Below are 22,606 nucleotides of genomic sequence, written 5' to 3' on the forward strand. Positions count from 1 at the left end.
CTTGTCCCAGTGGATGAGGCAGAAGGCAGAAAGGGTTTTTCCTTGGAGAATTTTGTTTGGCAGAGGCCAAGCAAGGGTCCATCAGGATTTTTGAACAGCTGGGTTTGCTCTTGCTTTACTCCTTCCTAACTAGTCCTTTGCTTGCAGGAGGGTACTTTATCAGCTACTCTCTCTGGCCCTTGGTGGCCCTGGTCACACTCTCAGCACTGCAGGCAGCCTAGGCCATCCTGCCCATGGACATGCCATGTAGCAAGAGGGTTCCTAGGTGCTTCCTCCAAATGAAGGGTTTGGCACTGAGGCTGGTCCCTCGAAGGCAAATCTTCCTGCCATATGGAGCTAGTATGTGGAGATGGGACTGGCTGGCTGAGCCTTGAAGTCATTCTGTGCCAATCTAATATGGAAGATGTTGGCATAATACAAGTCATTTATGATTAGTCCTAGGCTATGCAGAATGTGAGTGTTTTGCATTGGTGTAACTAAGGGTGTGAGTTCCAGAGAAAACCATGAAATGAAAGCTGCCTCTCCCACTGGGACTTCCAAAAAACATCACAGGCCATGCCCTTTGCCCAGATGCTTGGCTGTGGGCACAAGTGAGTGTCAGTGACTCAGGGAAGACCAGTTGGGTCAGAGACCTCAGTCTGTCTGTCCCTGATCAAGTGGTAAAACAGGTAGAGTTCCTTCTATCTGGATGGAACTGGTGGCTTGGCTGAGGCTGAAGAAGTTCATGTGTCTGAGTTGTGTTGAGGGTATGATTGCTCATCATTGCTCATCAGCGCTCCTTTGAGCCCAGAGGGTAATCTGAGAATCCAGGCTGGCTGTGCTCAAGCCCTGCACTGAGCTTGCTCTCTTTTTTTAGCATGATGTTGGCTTCCTCTAGGTCTGCCTATCAATCTATTCATCATGCTTGGTGTAATGAGACCCTACTATATTGATGCTGACAGCTGTAATGGCACAGAGCCAGATCTTAGCCTGACTTTAGGGTAAAGATACCCCACCAACCTCCAGGATGGGAGGCAGGGTCAAGATGAGCATGAAGAAACACAAGGGACTTTATCCTCTGGAGAATCAGGAGCAAAAGAACTGAGGTGACGGGGCTGAGTCCTGTGTTGACGGGGAAGTTCACATGCAGTGTCCTTGTATTGGTCTGCAGAATCTTGCCTGAGCTTTCAGCTGGTCTAGGCTAGACCAGGCTCTATCCAACTCTGCCTCTGTCAGAGCCCTGTCATCTTCCCAGATAAGGCCAACGGCTCTGAGTGTACTGAGGGTGGAGTCACTGGGTAGATTCATTTATTCACCAACTAGTGGTCATACTTCAAAAAAGTATAGATGATCAGAACACAGGATCTGGAGTCCAGTGCTCCAAGTTCAGCTTCCCACCCCCAGTTCTATTACAAATTGATTGAACTTACTATACCTTAGTTTTCCTACCTGAAAATTAAGGCAGCTGCTCCTCACCCAAAGTTGTGAGGAATGTCTGAGTCAGCTGTCTGTGTTGGGCAGGGATGGCCCTTCAAAGGATGATGGAGTCCGCTTATGCCAGACTCCAGTTGAGAAGGGCCCAGACTGGCCCCATCCCTGCTTCTGAGACCAGCAAGAAACAGAACATGCCCTTTTGCTAGGGAATGGAGGACAGCACTTGCTGGAGATCCTTGAGTATTTTATGGAATGGGATTGATCTGATCTGGAGGTAAGGCCTCCCTGTGAGCGGGCAGGAAGATGAAGAAGGCGGAGAAGGCACAGAAGGAGGCTGTGACATTCAGGGCATCCAAGGAGCAGCGAGAAGGCAGGGGAATGGCTTCAGCAGGGATGTGGTCAGGAGGTTGGTGACCTGCATGACCAGTGAGCAAGGCTTGGCCTGAGGCCCATAAGGAAGTGTGATGCTGGCCAGGAGCATACTGGCCAGATCACAGGGAATCCGGTGTGATGTTGAGCCCTTGGAGGAGATTGCTGTGAGGTCCTCATTGGGCGAACTTCCATTCACAAAAAGAAGCTGGACTCTCTACTTGAGGCCAAAGAAGTACCCATCCCCAGCCTTCTGCTCTGTCTCTGTCTGGCCTGGTGAGTTAGCCAGGGTGACTGTGGACCCTGGGACAACAAGGGATTCCGAGCTGGTTACAAATGGGATGGAGACAGCCACATGCAGCTCTGAGGCTTCCAGCCTAGGCAATCTTCCCACGATGAGCAAGGCAGGACACTTGTATTAAGGCACACATGGAAATGTCCTGAAGGAACTGAGAAGAGAAGCTACCACCTACAGAGGCTCCCGCCCAGCAGTGGTGGACAGGGCACCTCGGGAGGCGCCCTCACTTTGTAGGGCAGGTCACTCCCATTTTACAGAGGAGGAAACCCAAGACCCAAGTGTCACATTTCTGGTGGGTGGCAAGGCCAGATCCCAGAGTCTGACGCCAAGATCCAACAGCCACAGGACTCCGTAAACCTCCTGCTCTTTGCTATCCAGTACTGCCTTCGCGTGTCACATTCGTGAGGGCGGCTTTCCCTCACCCCCGAGGAGGCTGCTGCCTGGCCCTCCTCACTTAGCATTCCATCGCAAGCATTTCCTGTTGTGAATGTTAAATCCTGAGCGTGTGTGTTCCAAGGGCTGGTGGCAGGACCCTGTCAGCGTTCTTTCCCCGTTCTTTCTATAACTACGTTCCCTGTGCAAAACTAATTTCTGCCAGTATACATGTAACATCTTGAAGAATACGACTGAGTGTTGGAATATCTAATTATTTCCTTAAGATGAATTTATAAGAAACAAAGTTACTGGCTTGGACTCCAGAGCTGGCGGGCCCCAGTTTGAACTCCAGTTTCACCCTGCACTGCGGGTGTGATTTGGGGCTAATTACTTAAAGTCTCCAGACCTGGCTTCCATCTCTGTAAAAAGGAATCATAACAGCTCACACCTCGCTGCACTGTTCTCAGGACTGAACTGTGTGTGTTTATGTACGTCACAGTATACATAGGCATGTGCAAGAACCATATGTCAACAATTTATAACATGCCTCCACAGAGAGGCTTAGGATGCCTAGCCGTTAATGTCTTAGTCACTGCCTTTTGGGAAGGTTGAGCTAATGCCGGAAGAACATTCGAGGTAGATGCTGAAAAAGACCTTTTTTTTTTTTATCATCTGTGACATGTTTTTCCTTATGTTTGGAATGTTTCGCCTCTTACTGATTATTTTATTAGGGGCGTTGAGGTGTTGTCATTTGTTATTGACAAGTAAATTTATTCATATATGGAAATTATGAAAGCTTCACCTACTTAGAAATATTTTCCAGGTTTGTTCATTACCCATAAGGAAGTTTTATCCTTTTTGTAAAAATTTACAATAATAGGACTGGGGAGATAGCCCAGTTCAGCAGAATACTTGGGAATCTGGGTCCAGTCTCCAGCATCCGTGTTAAGAAAAAAATTAGGTGTGATGTGACACATTTGTAGTCCTAGTATTAGGGAAACAAAGTCAGAAGGATCCCTGGGGCTTGCTGGCCAGGCAACCTGGGCTCCTCAGTGAAATCCAGGTCAGTGAGAGGCCCTGCCTCAACCACCCTCAAAAGATAGCTGACCCTGAAGAATCACGGCAGAGGCTGTCCTCTGACCCTGAAGAATCACGGCAGAGGCTGTCCTCTGACCCTGAAGAATCACGGCAGAGGCTGTCCTCTGACCCTGAAGAATCACGGCAGAGGCTGTCCTCTGCCTTCACATACATGTTCACACAGGTGCATGCATACTTGCAAATCCACAACATACAGTTTTGTGTGTGTGTGGTGCTGTGTATGTGCACACATGTGTGCAAGCGTGTGTGTGTGTGTGTGTGTGTTTGTGTGTGTTCAGTTCCCTCCTTCTCCCTGTACAGAGTAGACTGAGGTTGCCAAGCTTTCACAGCAACCATCTTCCTGACCCCACTTACTTTAGATGGACTGGGAACTGAACCCAAGGCCCCACGCATGCTAAGCATGGACCTTTTCATTGAGCTGCAGGCTCAGGCTTATTTCATTTTTACACTTAAGAATCTCTCTCTCGTTAGGATCAATGTGTCCACCTTTATTTCTAGTCATTCTATAACATCACTTGTACTCACACTTTTTAGACCATCTGGAGTTAATCTCAGTGGCGTTGCGATGTGAACTAGCACTCTATCATCGCTTTCCCCTTGTAGGTAACCATTTCTTAAACAGCCTTTGCTTTAATTCTTGTTGGGTAGACCAGAGTCTGTTTTAGGTCATTCTATTGTGTTTTTCCATCTTCACGTTATGAAATACTAGTTTATATGACATTTGCTATCTTTGCAATGTGTTTATTTGTTTCCTCTTTTTGCTTCATTTCAAACATTTCTAGCTATTTTTTTGTTAGATGAATTTTATTTCCATTCTCATTTTAAAAAAATCACTTTTTAAAAGCTGAAATTAAGTGCCTGTATCAATTTGTGAACAGTTAGCATCATTAAAATATTAAGTTTTCTATCCACTACATACATGGTATGTCTTCCGATTTGGTTGAGGCTTTTAAACATCTTTCAGTAAACTTTTATAGTTTTTATTGCATAATCCTTGCACATTTATTATTCAGTTTATACTTGAAATTTAATGTTTTATTGCTGCTATAATTTTTTAGCTTTGAGTTACTAAAGAAACCTTTTTATTTTTGCACTTTTGTATGCAATGTATGATCCTGTCTTTTCTCTCTTTATTGAAGTATATTGTCTGTTCTACTCATGTTTCAGTTAGTTCTCCTCATTATTCTAGACAGGAAGTCATATGGTTTGCAAAGAAGGACATACTTTTGTCTCTTCCTCCTATTTGTTTTTCCTGCGTTATTGCACTGGCTGGGACTTCTAAACCTGCGACACAGTAATAGCTACAAAGGAAATCTTCAGAGGAAGTTCCAGGACCTGGCCAGATGTGGCTTCTGCTTCTCTTGAGACTCCTACTTGCTTATCCATTAACTATTTTGTGATGCTGTCTCTGGGCCAGGCCCTCTACTGCATTCTTGATGTCACAGGGGAGTTGTATAGGATTCTTCCAGTCTAGCATTTATTTTATATAATTTATTTGTTTTTATTTTGTGTGCATTGATATTTTGCCTACATGTATATCTGTGTGATGGTGTTGGATCCTGAAGTTACAACTGTGGACTGCCATGTGGATGCTTGGGAATAGAACCCAGGTACTCCAGAAAAGCAGTCAGTGCTCTTAATTGATGAACCATTTCTCCAGCCACTTGATCTTTTGTAGTTTAGTCTTTCTCTGTTTCATCACCTGTCTGGGCAGCAGTAACAGAGAACCTTCAGTTCTCTACTCTTCTTCCTGAAGGGATGGGGCCCAGCACAGTTCCTAGCCCCATCATATTCTTACCAGCTAATGTTTGTGTTTCACCCTCCTGAGTGTCTACTTGACTGGAAGGCTTCATGAACTGGTGCAAGAAGAGGCCACCATGTGGCTTGCTCCAGGTCAGCCTATGGCTTGCTCCAAGTCACATGGGCTTGTTGGCTGAAGAACTGAGTCTAAGGACCAGATTCTTGTCCTCAACACATAGAGGATTAATAAAACATCATCTGGTTTTTTTCTCTCTCTCACTGGTGCCTTTGTAGGCACCTGGCTTGACAATGCAGGATATGTTTAGCCCATGGCCCACAGGCTGCAGAATATTGAGGATAGCAATGAATGAAGCCAACACAATTATAAACTTTCTTAAACCATATGATTTATGATTTTTAAGAAACTCGTTTGTGCACATCTCAAGGATGAATCTTGTAGATGACAATGCCAACAGGTTGAGGCACCAGGAAAGTCTCCCTCCTGGAAGCAATCCTTTGACTAAGCAGGAGCACCTTGAGCCGGCCCTTTCTGTCCTCTTCCATCTAGCCTCAGTCTAACTGTGGTCTTTCAGGGACTTACCTGCATTTAGACAAAGCTCTCAGCCTTTGCCCTGCCCTCTAATCACTGGCATGTAGATTTTCATCACTGTATTGTACTGAATCTAAAGATCTTGCTACCAGACTTCCTGATGCTAAATTCCTCCCACTCATTGTCTGACCTTGGATGAATGGCAGCTCCTTGCTCTGCCTTCATTTCCTCTTCTGTAGAATGGAGTTTATGAATGTTGCTCCTTTAGAGATTCAGAGATTAAATAAACTAATCTGTACAGAGGGCTTAGAAAAACACTCATTAAAGGTTAAGCTGTTTTGACTGGTCTCTCTGGATTCTTTCTCCAAGGAGCCTGACTCCTGTGTCTTATCTCTACCATGGCATTCCTGGTGTTCAGTACTATACCTGGTTTGTAGTGAATGTTCAGTAAATGTCCATCCTCATTCGTACATCTTTGGGCAAAGATTATATCCAAGTACTCTTGTTGAGAATGTATAGGGAAATCCATTAATTACTAAGGAGTCCTGACAAGGGCTTTGAGTATCTATCAGTGTTTGTATTCTGTGAAATTACAGAATAAATAGAGTTCATAAAGACCTGTTCCTGTGAGCTTTGTGTGCCAGCTCCTCTGCTGGCTGCAGACCATGGTGGGCATGGTGGGGTGGGGAGAATTTCTGTCCATTTTTGGCCACAGGAATCCTTGGTAGCTGGATAGCCTGGGCCAGGCCTTGCACTGTGGACATAAAAGGCATGGAACTGGGCTTCTGATTTACAGAGGGTGGGAGAGTGTCTCAGAGTGGTGGCCATGATGTCAGGTGCATCTAGAGGTGGGGTTTTGCAGAACTCCCCCTTCCCTGGAGGCTTAGGGTGATAGAATTAGGGTTCTGGAACCTACCAAAGAAGAGCTAGCACTCACATTGGAGCAGCTTGTTGGAGGAATGATAGTATAGCTGAGAGGTGGTGGAGATGGAAGAACCTCACACTGCAGACAAAGGCTTTGACATCCACCAACCCTCCTTCCCGTCCACTGGGTCAGCCCAGGCTATGGTGGCTTCTCTAAACTCCAGTCCCTGTCCTTCATCGGCAGCGGAGGGCTGGGATGTAGGGCCTACCTCACAGAGAGCGCATAGTAGGAGAACAGGCAGAGAGGGACTTTCCAGCCCAGAATGACATGGTTTCTGGTGGAAATGAACCAAGTTAGGATTTGGGAGGTCTGCATTCTGACAAAGAAAAGATTTAATGGGAATTAAATAGAGTTGGCCAAGCCACCCTTCCCATGTGTCACAGCCATTATCCCACTGGCCTTTTGCCTAGAAACTCTAGAAGCTAGTCTGTGTGTGAGTGAGTGTGCATGTAAGTTACATGGGCCCTGTTTGAAAAGTGAGGAAACCAAAGCTCAGAGAGGAGAAGACCATTGGCCTATGGTCATACTGTGAGCCCGTGGTCTGAATTCACTGAGGCAAAGAGGCCAAAGAGCTTAGGCAGAAAGGATAGGGAAGGGTTTGAGAGCTCCTAGCATTCTCCTGTGGGTGGGTGCTCTACTTTTGTCCCTGTGAGGTACAGCCAGTGAGCTCTTTAGCTCTAGGGACCAGGATCCTTGTGACAGAACCCTGTCATATTCCAGGAATGGACAGTGCTTGCTCCAAATGGAGGCTTGATATAGCTATCGTGTTCTGACCAGTTCACTGTTCTCATCCCACTGGTGAGCTCACACAGACCTGGGAGTCCTGTTTTAGGGGTTCAGTCTCAGTTCTGGGTGCCTTATTTTGGGTCCCTGAAAGCTCTTGTTTCTGGTCTCAGTTTCCCTGAATGTATTTTGGGGTGATAGGTTTCCCTACGCTCAGCCCTCAGTCTGGGGTGGGAGTCTAATACAGTGTATAGTTAGGAACGGCCTTCAGTGTGTGATCTACAGGCTCCTGGTGATCAAAGACGCAAATGGCAGCTTTCTGGAAAATTATAGTCTAGGTGCCTTTGACTGTGTCTCTTAGAACATGCTGAAGCCCAGGTAAAGGCAGCAGGCAACACATGGACAGACTGGCCACCAGCAGTGACTGGGAGCTGGTCTGTCTGGTACTAAAATGGTTCTCTTTGCTTGAGCAAGGGCCTGGTGGCAGCAAGTCCAAGCCATGTCTGAAGAGTGTGTGGATGTGGCCTGGTGGTGGTGGAGAGGGTGGAGAAGGGAGGGAGTGACAACAGACTGCCTGGACATGACATACTCCTTGGTGGGCTTGACTGGTGGCAGGAGAGCATAATTTGGACTGGTTGGGGCCAGATCACGGAAGGCTTGAGACACTAGAAGGAATTTGGAGTGATGTAGTCAGAGGGAAGCTATGGATGACATTTGAGCAAGAGAGTAACAGAATTGAGGAGGAGGGTTTATGTGAGTGAAAATGGGCCAAGCAGGGAAGAGGACTTAGAACGCAGTCTGTGTGGAGACGCTGCTCAGGGTGACATGATGACCAAAGCAGACTTGTTTTATTTCAGGGACAGAAAGGGGACCCAGGACTCTCACCTGGACAGGCTCACAATGGGGCAAAGGTAGGTTCAGGAACCCCAGTACTCTACCCTACCCAGGAGCCCTCCGGGAAGAGACTACACTTGACCCTGGAAGCTTGAAGACCCTGAAAGTGGTAGTGGTTTGGTGTTTTCTTTGAAGGTCTTGGTCTGTCCCAACACTGAGACCATGACCATTCCCAACACCACCTTTCTAGGCTACAGCTGGTGAAAAATCATCAACAAAAAAGATTTGGTTTGTGGACACCCCTTCGCAAATGTTCTTTCACCCAGTGCACCATAGCTTTTCACGGGCCTTGCTAGGTGATGCTGGCACACAGAAGCTTTTTGGGGTTCAAAGCCCTGCAGACTTCCAACTGACCTTCAAAGCCCTTGCAAGCTTTCACTAGAGCAGAAAGATCTGGTGTTTCTGGGGGTAGGAGGTGAAAAGGCCATGTAGTCAAGATTTTTCAGTCCCTGGAGATACGAAGCTAAAGAGGTTGCTTGTAGAAGAGAAAACACTTAGGCCAAAGGATCTTCCTATTGCACCCCTCCTGGCTGAGCAAGGACTCTGGAGAGAGGGCCCAGACTCCAGCATCTAACCACAGGCCTCACATATCATACTCCAGAGTCTAGAGGAGGGTACTTGTGTCTGTCTGGCTTCTGTCTGGGCCAGTCAGTTGCTAGGTGTAGATACACACACACACACACACACACACACACACACACACACACAGAGAGAGAGAGAGAGAGAGAGAGAGAGAGAGAGAGAGAGAGAGAGAAGACAGAGACAGAGAGACAGAGACAGAGAGAGACAGAGAGGGTGAGAGAGAAACAAAGAGAGGGAGACAGAGAGACAGAGAGGAAAGATCCTCTCTTTGATCTTTGATCTTGAAAGAGCCTCCCTTTGATCTTCTCTTGTCACAGGAGGCTCACTACTTTGAACTTACCACTCAGTAGACCTGTGCTAAGTGACAGTCCCAGGACAGTGTCCATGTCTACTCGCTGCTTTCACATAACCTTTCCTAGGGCAGATAGGCCTAGATTAAAAATGAGAAAGCAGAAAGTTCAGATGAGTGCATAGTTGGAGATTGGCCTATGGTGGCCCAATAATGGCAACATGATTCAGGAGATGAAGAGATCTGATCAGTGTAGAGTAGAGTGTGGGTTCAACCATGCTCTTAACATCAGAACCCACTCTCCAAATGATGTCTCCTGCGTGAGCCCTATATATAAGCCCTGGAACCCTGTATATGTGCAGTTCCTGAGTTCCGGGAGTTGGGGGATGGGGACTCCATTCTCCTTCTCCTACCTTGCTCTGTGACCACCATATCTTCTCTGAAGCCTCTAGGCCTCAATGAACCTCCACGAGTGTTGTAGCCATTGCATTTGGAGGTCACACTGTCCAGTTCCTGACTCTGCTGTCTATGTCTTACAGGGCAACATGGGCTTGCCTGGGCTCCCAGGAAATCCAGGATCCTTGGGACAGAAGGTAGGCGTTGATTCTATGCTTGGCCTTGGCCATGGGCTTATCAGCAAGCTTGGCCTTCAAGCAGAGGCTATCTGTGCTTCCTGGTTGCATCTGGGCTCTCTGGCCACAGAGGCTGTTGTCAAGACATGAGAGGTTTCTGAGCCCTGAGTGTGCTGGGGTTGGGAGCCTCTTGGTGTGAAGTGGATCCCCTGTGTGACTAAAAGTGTCTCTGGCTCACTGTATCTCCCAGAGAAGCAGCCCTCAAGCATGCTTGAGGTGCTTAGAACACTGTCAGAATTGCCCCATGGGCTGACATGTGTCTTTGGGCCTCTGTGTCTCTCTTCATGTGCAAGGAGGACAGCGATTTTCTTATCAATCCCTAACTGCCTAAGGATGGCTGTGTGACTCAGGGGAAGGTTCTGGGTTCCACTCTTAACCTCTGAGTCTGAGATACCCCTCACTGATGGGCTTCAGGCAAAGGGAAGTGTTCCTCAGAGGACGCTTGTGTGTTCCGCATGGTGTGCTAACCCGTACCTGCCACCTCTTCAGCCACTCTGGGTCTGCTCCTGGTTGTTGGTGGTGGGACTTCTGCACTTTCCGGGATGGGCTCTCCAGATGCTGTGGGCTCCTTCCTCCCTGTCCCCAGCCAGCATTACCCATCCTTCAAGACTGCTTGTGCCTCCTCTTGAAGACTTCAGACTTTAGGACAATGTGGCCACTTGCTCAGGCACATTTGGCAAGAGTCTTGCCTCACTAGCAGGGTATGCACATTGGGCTTGTGGCCCCGGTTCTTCTTCCGGGCACAACTTGTGTACAGCAGCTGTCCGGACAAGCAGGAAAGACAATGTAGGCCAGGGGCCAATCACTTTTCAGGAAGATTCCCTCAGTACTGAAGAGCTGTCCAACAGACATGTGGGCCCCGGGCTTACTTCTACTCTGGTTCCCAGATGTGGACCCAGCTGCCTGTTCCCTAGACCAGTTGTCTGGCTTTCACTGGGACAGCCAGGGTGCCTCCTGGCTCTAAGCTGTCTCTTACTCTGAGGGTCCCCATAACACCACCCTCTGTTTAGAAGATCATGGACATAACCCCGCACACCACCCTCTGTCTCAGAGCAGGCTGTAACTTAGTGTCAGAGGCCAGCCTGGCCACAGAATAGCACAGTTTTCTTGCACCGTGTGTCTGCTGCGTGCCTGCACTTGGCCCGTGTTCTGGTGCTTTCTGGTGGTTGAGCTATGAGAGCGGAAAGCGCCTTCTGTCTGACACAAAAAGCAGCCTGTGGTGGCCTCACTTTGAAGGGGTAGGAAGGCAGCAGAGGTGGTGGAGGAAATACAGGCTCGGGCTGCCTCCTCCTAGGATTCTGGGGCTCCCTGTGCTCGAGGATGGCCAGGATGCTGACAGCCTCTGTGACCCTTGCAGGGTTGAGTATCTTCTGAGTTAAGTGAGCACCCTCAGTGCTTGGAAAACTGCTTGGCCATGTACTCTGCGCTCCTTTCTGGCCCTGGCCCAGGCAAACACATGTGGGCATTTGTCACAGAGTCTGGTCTAAAACCGGCAGAGTGGCATCATCCATGGGCTGTGTAGGGTATAGGCAACTCAGGTGCTCAGATAGGGACCGTCCAGTAGTGGTGCTATCAGAGGCTATGAATGGTTTGGTATCCTGCTCCTGGGCTTATCCCTGTAAGTCTCCCATCTGGTGACTGTTGCAGCCATTCTCCCTGTTGCACTAGGGTGACTCTCTCTTCTCTATTGTAACCCTGAGGGAACACAGGTGGCAGAGGTGAGCTCAGCTGTCTGTGGCACTAGGTTTTGGTCCTATTATTCATTCATTCATGACAATGTACTAACCATCCTCCATGGGCTGGGCCTGTGCGTCCTGAACACAGAACTGCCTTACAGAGCTTGCATCCTTGAAGTGCAGAAAACAAAAAACGATGAAACCTAAGGGGTGTTGTAGGTTAGGAGGGGGCTGTGAGAAAGTGGGGAGGAGGGAGTTCTGGTTGGGGGTGCAGTGGAAACAGGTGGCAACTAAGAGCATCAGAAGGCATGACTGGAGCTATCTTTGTTGGTAAAGTGCTTGCCACAAAAGCCTGAAGACGAGAGTTCAAGTCCTAGTACTGTGTAAAAAGCCAAATGTGATTGTGTGAACTTATGTCCCCAGTGCTGGGGAGGTGGAGACAAAGAGGACCGCAGAGCTCACTGCCCGACAAGCCTGGACTTAGATGCCCTGTGTCAAAACATGGGGTGAACAGTACCAGCTGGGTGTGGTGCCACACACATGATCCCAGCACCGAGAACCAGCAGCAGGTGGTTCTCTGAACTTGAGGCCAACCTGGTCTACATAGAGAGCTTCAGGTTAGCCGGGGGTGCAGAGTGAGACCCTGTCTCTAAGATAAAATAAACAAGGAGCACTTCTCTAGAGAACAACATCTCAGGTTGATCTCTAGTTTCCACATGAATGCGCGCACACACACATACACCCATGGGGACATGTATCCACATACATGATGCTGCCTCACAGAGTGAGGCAAAATCATTCCTTTTCATAGCTAGAAAGACCAAGCCCCAACTCGATCTTTATTCGCTTACCCTTCCTGTTAGCACATAGAGGCTTATGCTCTAAACCCTGAGTTGGCCCCTGTGTTGAGTGACAGGTGAGGTTGTCAGGGCTTAGGGCTATGTTCTTATGTTCTGTAGTGGTGTCCCTCAACCCTGCTGAGTGCTAGGCCTGCAGGGATTCTAGGCTAGGCACTGGACCCAGGCAGCAGAACCTCTGAAAGATGGGTCTTACATGCAACCGACATCCAGAGCCACCAACTTAAGAGAGAAGCGTTCCTGTGTCTTAAAGCAGAAGACTGGGGTCCGAACTGGTTCTTCTGACCCTCCAGCTGTTCTCCTTCCACAAAGCTGACTGATACAATTTCTCAACCAAGCGAGGACCCACTGAGCTCACATTCAAAAGAAGCTTCTTTAGGAGAAGGCTCTTTTGAACAGAATGTGATGGGGTCCCAGCTCTGTGCCCCTGTGGCTGTGAATGCGGGTGAGCTGCCTACCTCTCCATGCTGAAACTCCATTGTTCAGCATATGGCTTGGGAGAGTGACAGGATGGCCCCAATGCTCAAACAAGGCTGGCACATGACACACACCGTATGTACTGGCTGAATGAATGAATGAATGAATGAATGATAATGGCGATCATGAAAGTGAAACAGCTACAGAAGTCTTGCTTATCTGGTATCATCAGTCCTCTAGCTAGTTCACAGGCCACCAGAGAAGCTGTTCTTCCCACTCTGTGTGGGGTCTGGAAGCTTACCTGGCTCCCTATTTTTGTTGTTGTTGTTGCTGCTGTGGAGGTGACCTTGCCCTCCAGAACAGGAAGGTCCACAAACATTTATTTATGTATCGGTTTGTTTGAGACTGGGTCTTGCTCTGCTGCCCAGGCTGGCCCCAAACTTGCAGTGATCCTTCTATGCCAGCATCCCTAGTACCAGGATAACAAACAGACAGCCATGCTTACCCTCAAGAAGGTGGGAGAGTTGTAGCGGCTCACCTGTGTGAGCTGCATGTGCTAGTTAGTCCTACGGAGCACAGGGCAATCCCAGCCCCTGTGTGCACGAGTTCACATGGCAGAGGCTGGGCGGTCGTGGCATGGTCCCTTACTTCATCCCCAGGGCCCCAGGGCCCCAGGCCCCCTACGTCCCCACCTTGCTTTCTGCTGTGCCCCTGACTTCTCCACATTCCTCATTAACACTATCTACCTCTCTTCTTGAAGATCCCCCTCCCTGACTCTCCTCAGCACGCCCAGCAGTTTCTCCATCCATTTCCCAGATTCTGTGGCTCATCTTTTGAGTCTTCTTGGGATTCCCCACTTTCTGACTGTTGAGGGAGTCACGGACACCCTCAGCACATTTCTCCAACTGGAGCAGTGCTAAAGTCAGAATCCTGCATAACCATCCAAGTTTTCCCCACATCTGCCTGGCCCCACTCCTCCCTCTTCCCAGTACCTCTGGCCGACATCACCAATCGATCTGTCTTGCCAAGAGCTGATAACAGGCCTCTGAGTCTTAGGACACTGTGCCAAGCAGACATGACTAATGGGAGGAAGGTGGTACGTTGAAACTCATTTCTCTTTCAACCTCACTTCCCCAGGCTCTGGTCCTCCTGCGCTGCCCAGTTGGCCATTGCACTTGAAAAGATGGGATAAAGGTGGAGGGCAGAGATGACGGCCCCTTTCTTTTTGAGAGCCAGCTATTCTTCCAAGCATGACACCCAGCCCCAGGCTGGACTCTTGTGGCCCATTCCCACTGGCCTCTCTCCTGTCTCAGCCCATTTCTACCCTGACCTGTGCCCCTCTGCCCACTGCCCTACTCAGGCCACTATGCAACCTCCCCTGGCTTCAGGCACTCGATTCTTTACTTACATTCTTCTTCCTGTGCCCTTGCTGTCCCTACACCCTTCTAAAAGGTAGTGACCACATTGCTTTTGTTCGGTCTTATGTCCCTTACTGTCTACCCCCTTTGGTCATGGCGCTGATTCCACCAATGTTTGTTGAATGAATGAATGAATGAGTGAGTGAGTGACTACATGAATGAACGAAAAGTAGACCTTCCTGTCCTTCCTTCCTCAACTTACCACCCAGTGGGGTTGAATGCCAGGGTGTGGCCTGTCTGATATGTTTAGCTGATCCACTGACTCAGAATCCTCTAACTTTGGAGCCCATAGGACATGTTGAGAGATCAGTTTGGGGACGTAAGGTCCAGCGAGGTTTATTGTCATTCAATTTCTTCCTCTCTGACCCTCCCTCCTACTCTGTTGGAGGAGTGCAGGCTGCAGGGTGGCAGGTGAGTTCTGTGGGAAGCCTTTGGGTGCTGAGCAAGACTGGGGAGTGAGTTCCACCTTCCCACTGAGATGGAGTCTGGGGGAGCAGCGTAGATCTGGGCACACACTGCTGTCCGTACCCCCAGGCGGGGACAGGATCCTCTCCCTCCTTCCCCAAGTCCAAATAGCACCCCACTGTCTGTGGCGGGGTGAGGTGATGTCTGGTTCCTCCTTGTGCACTGTAAGCAGTGATTAATCTGGCTTTCAAACCAAAACAGAGGGTGTGCTGTATTATAAACACAGGACCTGCGGAGGCCCGCCTGCCCGGCAACCAGCGGCCGGCTCTTCTGTAGCACCCCTGCCTCCCTTGGCCCACCTGGCACCCTTCACCCACACACTGGGAAATCACTGCCCAGGGCCACCTTGCGGGATGGGCTGGCCCCCGTAATTGCCAGGGCCAGGAGAAGATAATGGTTTAGAGTCTCATGTCCCCAGCCCTGTGATTTAAGACTGTTTGGTAAACATTGCTGATGGGGCTGCCAGGGAGCCCCCTCTTCGCCCCACCTCCCACCTTGACTGTGTTTGTCTCTGCTGTTCCCAGCAGCTTCAAAAGCACACACTCGCTCGCAGGCACATTCAAGGCCCTCCAGAGTTCACTGATCAGGACAGCCCATCCCATCCCAGGTATCCAGAGTTTAGAGAACAGTGTAACCTTGGCCACAGCTTCTCGCCACCTGTCCTCTCGTGGGACCTCAGTTTCTTTGTTGGGCCAGTGAGGCAGGAGGTGGTCAAAATGGTGGCGCCAGTGCCATCTGATGTGGGTACTCCAGCGTTTTGCTACTGACCTTTGCCCTAAGCATGTTGTCATGACCCGATGGCTCTATCTCAGGGAGATGCAGTCTTCTGGGCTGATCCCAGCACAGAGATTGGTAGCTGAAGTTGGAGGATTTGAGTCACACTCCACGTGCTCATCCAAGAAAGCCGTGTGGCTTCAGGATAGTCCCTTACCTCCCTGAGTCTCAGTTTCCTCGCTGTTAAGTGTGCCAGGAGATTCCTGCATCCTAGAAGTGACTCAGGGCGTTCGTGAGCATTCATGCTTAAGGAACAGGTTAGGTATTCAGGTGGATTCTGCCATTCATTGCCTTCCAGCTCTTGCCTGAGCACAGGTTCGCTTAAACCACATCTGGAATTTAACTGAACACACCCCTTGTCTTTTGGGGAGAGTAATGCTTGTGACTTGGTCTTCAGTGGCGTATTGGGGTGGTAGGGGCTCCTGCACTCCACCCTATGGTACTCACCCTACCCGCATTGTTGCTCTTGGCCCCTGAGTCTCTGGGCTACAGTGATCCTTAGGCTAGCAGAGCTTGGCATAGTGAGTGCAGGGAGGTGAGGGCCTGTGCTCAGTCTCACAGCCAAGAGCACGTGGATCACCTTGATGCGTCTGTGGGAAAAGAAGGGCTCAGCGTGTTCCTCCTCATATCCTGTCATGCCTGTCCCCGTGTCCCTAGAGCTCCTTACACAGCCCCACTCACCTACGCTGACCTCCAGCTGATTCTCTGCCCACCGCCCCTTGTCTGGTCTTCTGTGGTTCAATGGGCCCTTTTGTGTTTTTCCAAGCCCCCTGAGAGCATTTCTGCCATGGGGCTTTTGCACTCTCTGCTTCATTTCCAGGAGCTAGATCTGTGTCCACCTCCCATTACCCATCCTTTGGCTGTCCCTGGAGTCACCAACCCTCCCCAGCCATGCCATCTTCTGTACCCTAACTTTACTTACTCATGACTTTTTGTGTAATGGTAAAACTACACAGCATCAAATTTGCAATTTCAACCATTTTTCAATGCTCGGGCAATGGTGTTCAGCACATTCAAATTGTTGAGCAACTGGCATATTCATCTTGCAAAACTGACACCCGATGCTCATTAAACCCCACCTCGTGCCTCCCGCCACCCACAGTTATCTTTTCTTCTTGCTTTCTTTCTAGTTCTATTCTAGGAATGTAAACTCCCCGGGCAAAAGATGTTGCCTCACTCTTTTTTTCCCATGCGGAAAACCCTGCTGGCCCACGCACCTTCATCAGGGTTTGTTGAATGAGTGAATGAATGGATGAGAAATAAAGGCCACAGCAGTAACCATAGCTGGTGTTTCTAAGGATGCTGAATTCAGTGCCAGACACCCCACACAGAGCATGCCTCCCAGGCTCTGGGTTTTATGCCCCTTTTATAATTTCTGAGGAAATCGAGGTTCAGATTGGCTGTGGCCATACAGCCAGCCCACGGCTAAGCATTCCTGGAACCCAGATGAGTCTGTCAGAAGACCTTGGGTCCTTCTGTCCAGCTGCTGGCTGTGGTCTGGGCCCACCTTGCCTGCCTGTGGCCCAGGGGAGGATTTGTCACAGGGCAGCCTCGGTCCAGGGTGAGACACACCTCGTGGGCGGTAGTCACTGTTGGTGTGAGGGGGTGCATAGAAATGCTGGAGAGCCTCCCGAGCCTCCTCCCTAAGGCAGGTTTCTCTGTTTATGATGAAGACCTCCACTCACTGCACATCTTCAGGGTCCAGGAGCTGATGTGCACCTGTGTGTCGCTGCATTTATGTGCGCATTTAGGAACTGTAAATCAGTTGGTCGGGTGCTTGTCCAGCATACTAGGGCCCTGGGTCTGACCTCCATCACCACATAAGCCAGCTGTGGTGCTTCTGGCCTGTAATCTCAACACGTGGGAAGTGAAGGAATATGGTCAGAATTTCAAGGTCATCCTTGGCTACATGGCAAGTTGGAGGCCAGCATGAGACTCTAGGCTGCATGAGACTCTCTTAAAGAAGGAAAGAAGGGAGGAAAGAAGAAAGAAAGGGAGGAAAGAAGAAAGAAAGAAAAGAGAAGAAAGTGGAGGGTTATGTCTGCCAAGATCTCTATATGGCCAGGTGTCAAGGGCCTGTGCTGAGCGACAGGCTGATTTCCCTCATCATAAACTCTCAGGGGTCCTAGCACTTGGATTTCCAAGACAGCAGCACCTAAGGGGATTCTGAGTTCCAAATCCCCCATCTGAGGTCCACCCAAAGCTGCACAGTAAGTCAGGGACAGAGTCTCTCCTGCACAGAGCCCAGGTGAGAGGGGACTGCCAGGAGTCTGTGCAGTCTCACTATCTGAATGAGGATGAAGAGTCAAGGCTGCCACTGGGAATCTGGGTGGCCTTCTTTTCCTTGGAATAGGAGCAGAGGCAGTGGAAGGAGGCAATATCTCTGGGTAACATGGTCATGGTCCATGAGCTAGAATGCATCCCGATGGCGTGAAGCTTTGTGTGTGCTCCAGTTTGCACTTGTCCCCGTTCCTTGTGTGACAGACACTTTGCTCCTGTTTCCGGCTGCCTCCAGCTTTCTGGATTTCCAGGGTTGGGATGTGGACGCTGGGCCCTAGTGTCTCACCCCAGCCCTGTCCTCTGCTCTAACAAAAGACGACTCCAGAGAATTCTGTGAATTCCACACAACCTGCATCCGTGTGGGTTGGGCAGTTTGTTCCATACCCCACCATAGAGCCGATGGCCTGATGCCAGTTCTTCACCCACAGGGGCAGAAGGGCCATCCTGGAGCAGCAGGGCACCCTGGAGAACAGGTAAGGCCTCTCTGCACTGCCCTGCACTGCCTGATTTTTTTTTTCTCTTCTAGTCATTGGAACCAGCTCCTTCCCTGGACTGATATTCTCTGGAACCCCAGAACAGGCCTTGGGACTTCCCCCGCCCATCACCCCTACCCTTTCCCAGTCAGCCACACTCTCTTAGAAGAGCCTGTGTCTTACTGTCCAGCCCAGCCCAGGGCTGGCAGAAGCCCCTGGACTCTGGTTAGAGCCATGAATAGCTGGCCTGTCCCTGGCAATGTTAGGCGATATTATCCCTTCCATTCGCTTTGGGGTTTGCAGGAATTCTGGCCTCCTGGCCCAACTCAAACAGCAGCCTTGCCAAGGGACAGCCAGCCAGCCCTCCTCTGTGCTTTCTTATTCAGAGCCTGGAGCAGAAGGCTTTGTCCCCAGAGCTGGTCTGACCAGTTTCTAGAGAGGTGGGCTCGAAGCCCCGGCAGACACTGCTTGTCTTCATCCCCCTTGGCCTCACATTCTTGCCCTTCTCCTTGTCCATTGTAACCACCCTCCCCCCCCCGGACCCTGACTGAGCTAGGCAGGGCTTCACCTTTCCTAACATTTTTCTTGTTCCTTTACAGGGACAGCCAGGACCTGAGGGCAGTCCAGGGGCCAAAGGTTACCCTGGCAGGCAGGTGCAGTATATGCTCTGGAAGCTGTGGCCATGGTGGTGGCCATAGTGCCCCAAGAGGAGGGAGGCTGTAGGATGGGGCCAAAGTGCTCCCCTGTGGGTGGGACCGAAGGAAAGGGCTGGCCACCATGCTGCAGGCTAGGAGGACTGGAGGTTAGAGAAGGGGTTTTCTGAGATCCCTTCTTACCTGTCTCCCCCTGAGCCATGCCAGGGGTGCTTCAGAGGACAGCTGAGACCCAAACAAGACTGGCCCTGACACACTGGCAGCAGGGAGGGCGTCTCCATATGTCCTTGCCCCCATATTTGTGTTTCAGGGCTTCCCTGGACCTGTAGGAGACCCTGGCCCCAAAGGCAGTCGGGTAAGTGGTTTTGGCTAGTCCCACACAGGTGGAGCTGAGTGGACATCACTTGACCTCTAACGGGTTGATGGGAGGGCAGGGCTATTAGGGTGCTTGGGGTCAGAGGATGACAACCATTGAACTCCATCTACCTAGAACTGCCAAGGAGACATCTCCACGTAGGATCTTTAAAAGGGAGGTAGAGAAAGTTCTGGGTATGTTAAATAGGGGGTGGAGGTAGAAAGACAGCAGACATGGGCCATGATGGGCCTGGGTAGTTCTGGTCATGATGCATGCTAAGATGCTGCTGAGATAGGACTCAGGTATCCTGAGGTGGGACCTAGCAAGTAGATCACCTGGCCATCAGTCAGGGTAGGTCCTCTGTAACATGTCCTCTTCTGAGCCAAAGCTATTTAGTCAAAGGGCCAATAGGACACATTGTTGGCCTTAATCTCTGCAGCAGTCTAGTGGTGGTGGAAGTGGGCATGGCATAGGAAGGCAAGGTCTCTTGGACACCACGTGGCATGCAGAGTCAGAGAAGCTCTTGTTCTGGGGTTCTGGGTCTCTCTCCTGTGGCTTCTATAAGTAGTGGCCTCAGAGGGAATGTCTAGACCCTGAGGAAAAGTACCCAGAGTCCAAGGCAAAGACTTTCATGCCTGCCTCTGTGTGTGAAGGAGCACTGCCCAGATCAGCACTGCGGTCTGTGTGACTGACTCAGAGACTCACTCTGTCGCTGACCCCAGGCGGTCAGTAGGCCTCTTCGAATACACTCATCCGTGAACTCGAGCCATGAGCTCTGCACAGCAGAGTCAGCACAGAGTGTTTAAGAGCTGGTTGCTGAAGGAAGCCCAAGTGTGGGTGTTTGGGGAAGGAGAGTTGGTACGAGTCTCCTAGCTGTGTGTTCAGGACACACTGGTTAGGGGTGTGGGCTTCGGAACCGCAGAGCTCAACCCTAGAGACCAGGCTGCTGCACTACAACTGTGTGGCCGTAGGAAGGTCTCTGGGCTTACATGTTCTCTCCTGTGTAGAATTCTAATAACCCTACCAGGAGTGTGGTGAGAGTGCCATAATCTGCTCATGGGTCCAGTCTATTGCCTGTGTGCTGTGTTTGCCCCAGGATAGCTATGGATTTAGCTCAACCCAACAAGAAATAAACTCGAAATGTCCTATAAGGTTTTTTGTTTGGTTGGTTGGTTTTGGTTTGGTTGGTTGGTTGTATTTTTGTTGTTGTTTTGTTTTGTTTTTTTCTTGTTTGTTAGCCCCCTCTTTTGTAACTTGATTGTGAGGCTTTGGTTTGGTTTTGGTTTTGTTGTTGTTGTTTGGTTGGTTAGTTGTAATTTTGTTGTTGTTTTGTTTTGTTTTTCTTTTTTGTTATCCCCCCTTTTGTAACTTGATCATGAGTTTCTCACATGTGAACTTTATAGATGTCAACTTTCTCACAATGTCAAAGATAGGACATGTCTGTGTGCGTAGGGTGTGCAAAGCCTGGCAGGTGGTTTCTGCATGGCAAACACTTGCTTTTGCTGAAGTTATCATTAAACTGCTGCACAGCATCTGGTGGCACAAGCCCTGTGCTAGATCCTGGCCCTTGAGAAGTTACCTGAGGGCAGGGAGGCAAAGAGACAAACACTGTTTACCAGGAGGCTGAGGGCCGCTGGGGAGGTGAGTGTTCTCTGACCTGCGTGCTGGATACCAGGCAGGAGAGCACTCATGCTGGGCTATGCACGTCATGGTTATACCACCATGATGTAACAGTGTCATGGTTGGGGGCTCCGGGCCTGGAAGTCGGGTATATTCTGTCTGGGCCACAGACATTGAATGGTGACATCCTGGGTTCTTAAGTGCACAGGGTCCAGGTGATCTTTGAGCTGAACACAAATCAGCTGAATACAAATTGGTAGCACCTCTGGTGTGTGGTGTCCTTGCTGTGGCGGTTAACTCGGGAGCACCCATGTGCCTGGCGCAGTGTGAGCTCTCTGGGCCGGCCTTGCTGCCTGGCAGTGCCTGGCAAACAGGGTGGAGGCGAGCCTCCAGGTTCAGGGCCTTTGAGTGCTAGGAGGAACCGCTGTGGGGACCAAACGCAAGGCAGGCAGATCGCACAGCCCTATGGCATCTAACCCGGGTACCAGCTTCCTCCCACAGGTCCCAAGCTAGGCGCTGGCCGCTGCCACCCGTGCTGCCCTCCCCGGCCGTGCTGCCCTCCCTGGCGTGAGCGTATGTGCCTTTGGACTACATCGTGGACGCAGCACCATGCAGTCCACGGGCATATACACTTGCCTCAAGGTCTATGTCGTCGAGGACCGCTGGAGCCACCGCCACAGAGGACTGGGGCTGTGGGATGGCAGCTGGGCTGACGGCACCGCCTGCTCAGCCTCTCTGACCCCGCCTTCTCTTTCTAGGGTTACATTGGGCTTCCGGGCCTCTTTGGCCTGCCAGGATCGGATGGAGAGCGGGTAAGTACACTTGTCTGTGTGCCGTCACTCCTCTCCTTCCACCCTGCTGTTGCAGACTGCCAGGTGGAGATGTCCGTTCCCCGGGGGAGCCACCTGGGCAGGGTGAGGCCCTGGAAGCAGCATTTATATACTTCCCAGCTCTAGCACTGGTGGGCAGCGACAAGGCAGAGGGGTCCCGGGCCTGGTGTTTTAGGTGCTTAGGAGACGGTGCCTGGAGAAGTGACTTGGCAGAGAGGCCTCACACCAACAGCAGACGTCTGTATTCTGAATATTCTGCAGGGATGGCCAGTTGGCTGTTTTGTAAATAAAGTTTCATTGACCATAGCCGTGCTTATAGTTTACCGCTGTTTGTGGCTGCTTTCCTGCCACAGTGACAGGGCTGAGTAGCTGTGACAGAGGCCACCCACTGTGCTCCAAGTATGCATCCACTCCTCCCTGGCACAGATGCTTGGCTGCTTTATGCAGTGCTGTGAGCTTGTCTGGCAGAGGGCTGAGGACAGGGCCCAGTGTCAGATGTCAGATCAGGCATCCTAGACAGGACCATGGTTGCTGACTGTGGTGGCAGCAGGGACAGGGGACACCACAGATGCCTGACTTTGTCCTGGGCTCTGGAGGTGGTGTGTGTGTGTGTGTGTGTGTGTGTGTGTGTGTGTGTTTGTAGACTAGCTTCAGGATTTCCCAAGATACCCTGACCTCTAAGACCAAGTGTCCAAGACAGGGAAGAGCTGCCACAGGCCTTTGGGGCTTTTGGTTTTAATACATGCTCCTTCCTCCCCTGAGCCTGCACTTGGAAGTTCAGTTATAACCCTGTCATTAAGCTAAATACAGAGAATTATAAGAAAGAAGAGGAAGGTACACTTACCGAACACCTGCTGAATGCCAGGAGTGTTGGCAGCTTTGTTTAGAAGCTCTTCCAGT

The 22,606-nt window shown here is 50.3% G+C and overlaps 1 protein-coding gene across 5 annotated transcripts in view; it reads left to right on the forward strand.

Moving 5' to 3' along the window:
* Col27a1 (collagen type XXVII alpha 1 chain) overlaps positions 1–22,606 on the forward strand; it is a 117,925-nt gene that overhangs the window by 22,766 nt on the left and 72,553 nt on the right. For all 5 annotated transcript variants that reach the window (XR_009591018.1, XM_060381182.1, XM_060381183.1 and 2 more), the window contains 6 exons: positions 8,349–8,402; positions 9,796–9,849; positions 18,204–18,248; positions 18,848–18,901; positions 19,212–19,256; positions 21,635–21,688. Coding sequence is in view for 4 of the 5 variants with exons in the window: in XM_060381182.1 (XP_060237165.1) it covers positions 8,349–8,402; positions 9,796–9,849; positions 18,204–18,248; positions 18,848–18,901; positions 19,212–19,256; positions 21,635–21,688 (306 nt within the window). In the remaining variant the exon portion in view is untranslated. The remainder of the gene's footprint in view (positions 1–8,348; positions 8,403–9,795; positions 9,850–18,203; positions 18,249–18,847; positions 18,902–19,211; positions 19,257–21,634; positions 21,689–22,606) is intronic.

This window comes from Meriones unguiculatus, chromosome 3 (genome assembly GCF_030254825.1).
Source record: "Meriones unguiculatus strain TT.TT164.6M chromosome 3, Bangor_MerUng_6.1, whole genome shotgun sequence".
Taxonomy (NCBI): domain Eukaryota; kingdom Metazoa; phylum Chordata; class Mammalia; order Rodentia; family Muridae; genus Meriones; species Meriones unguiculatus.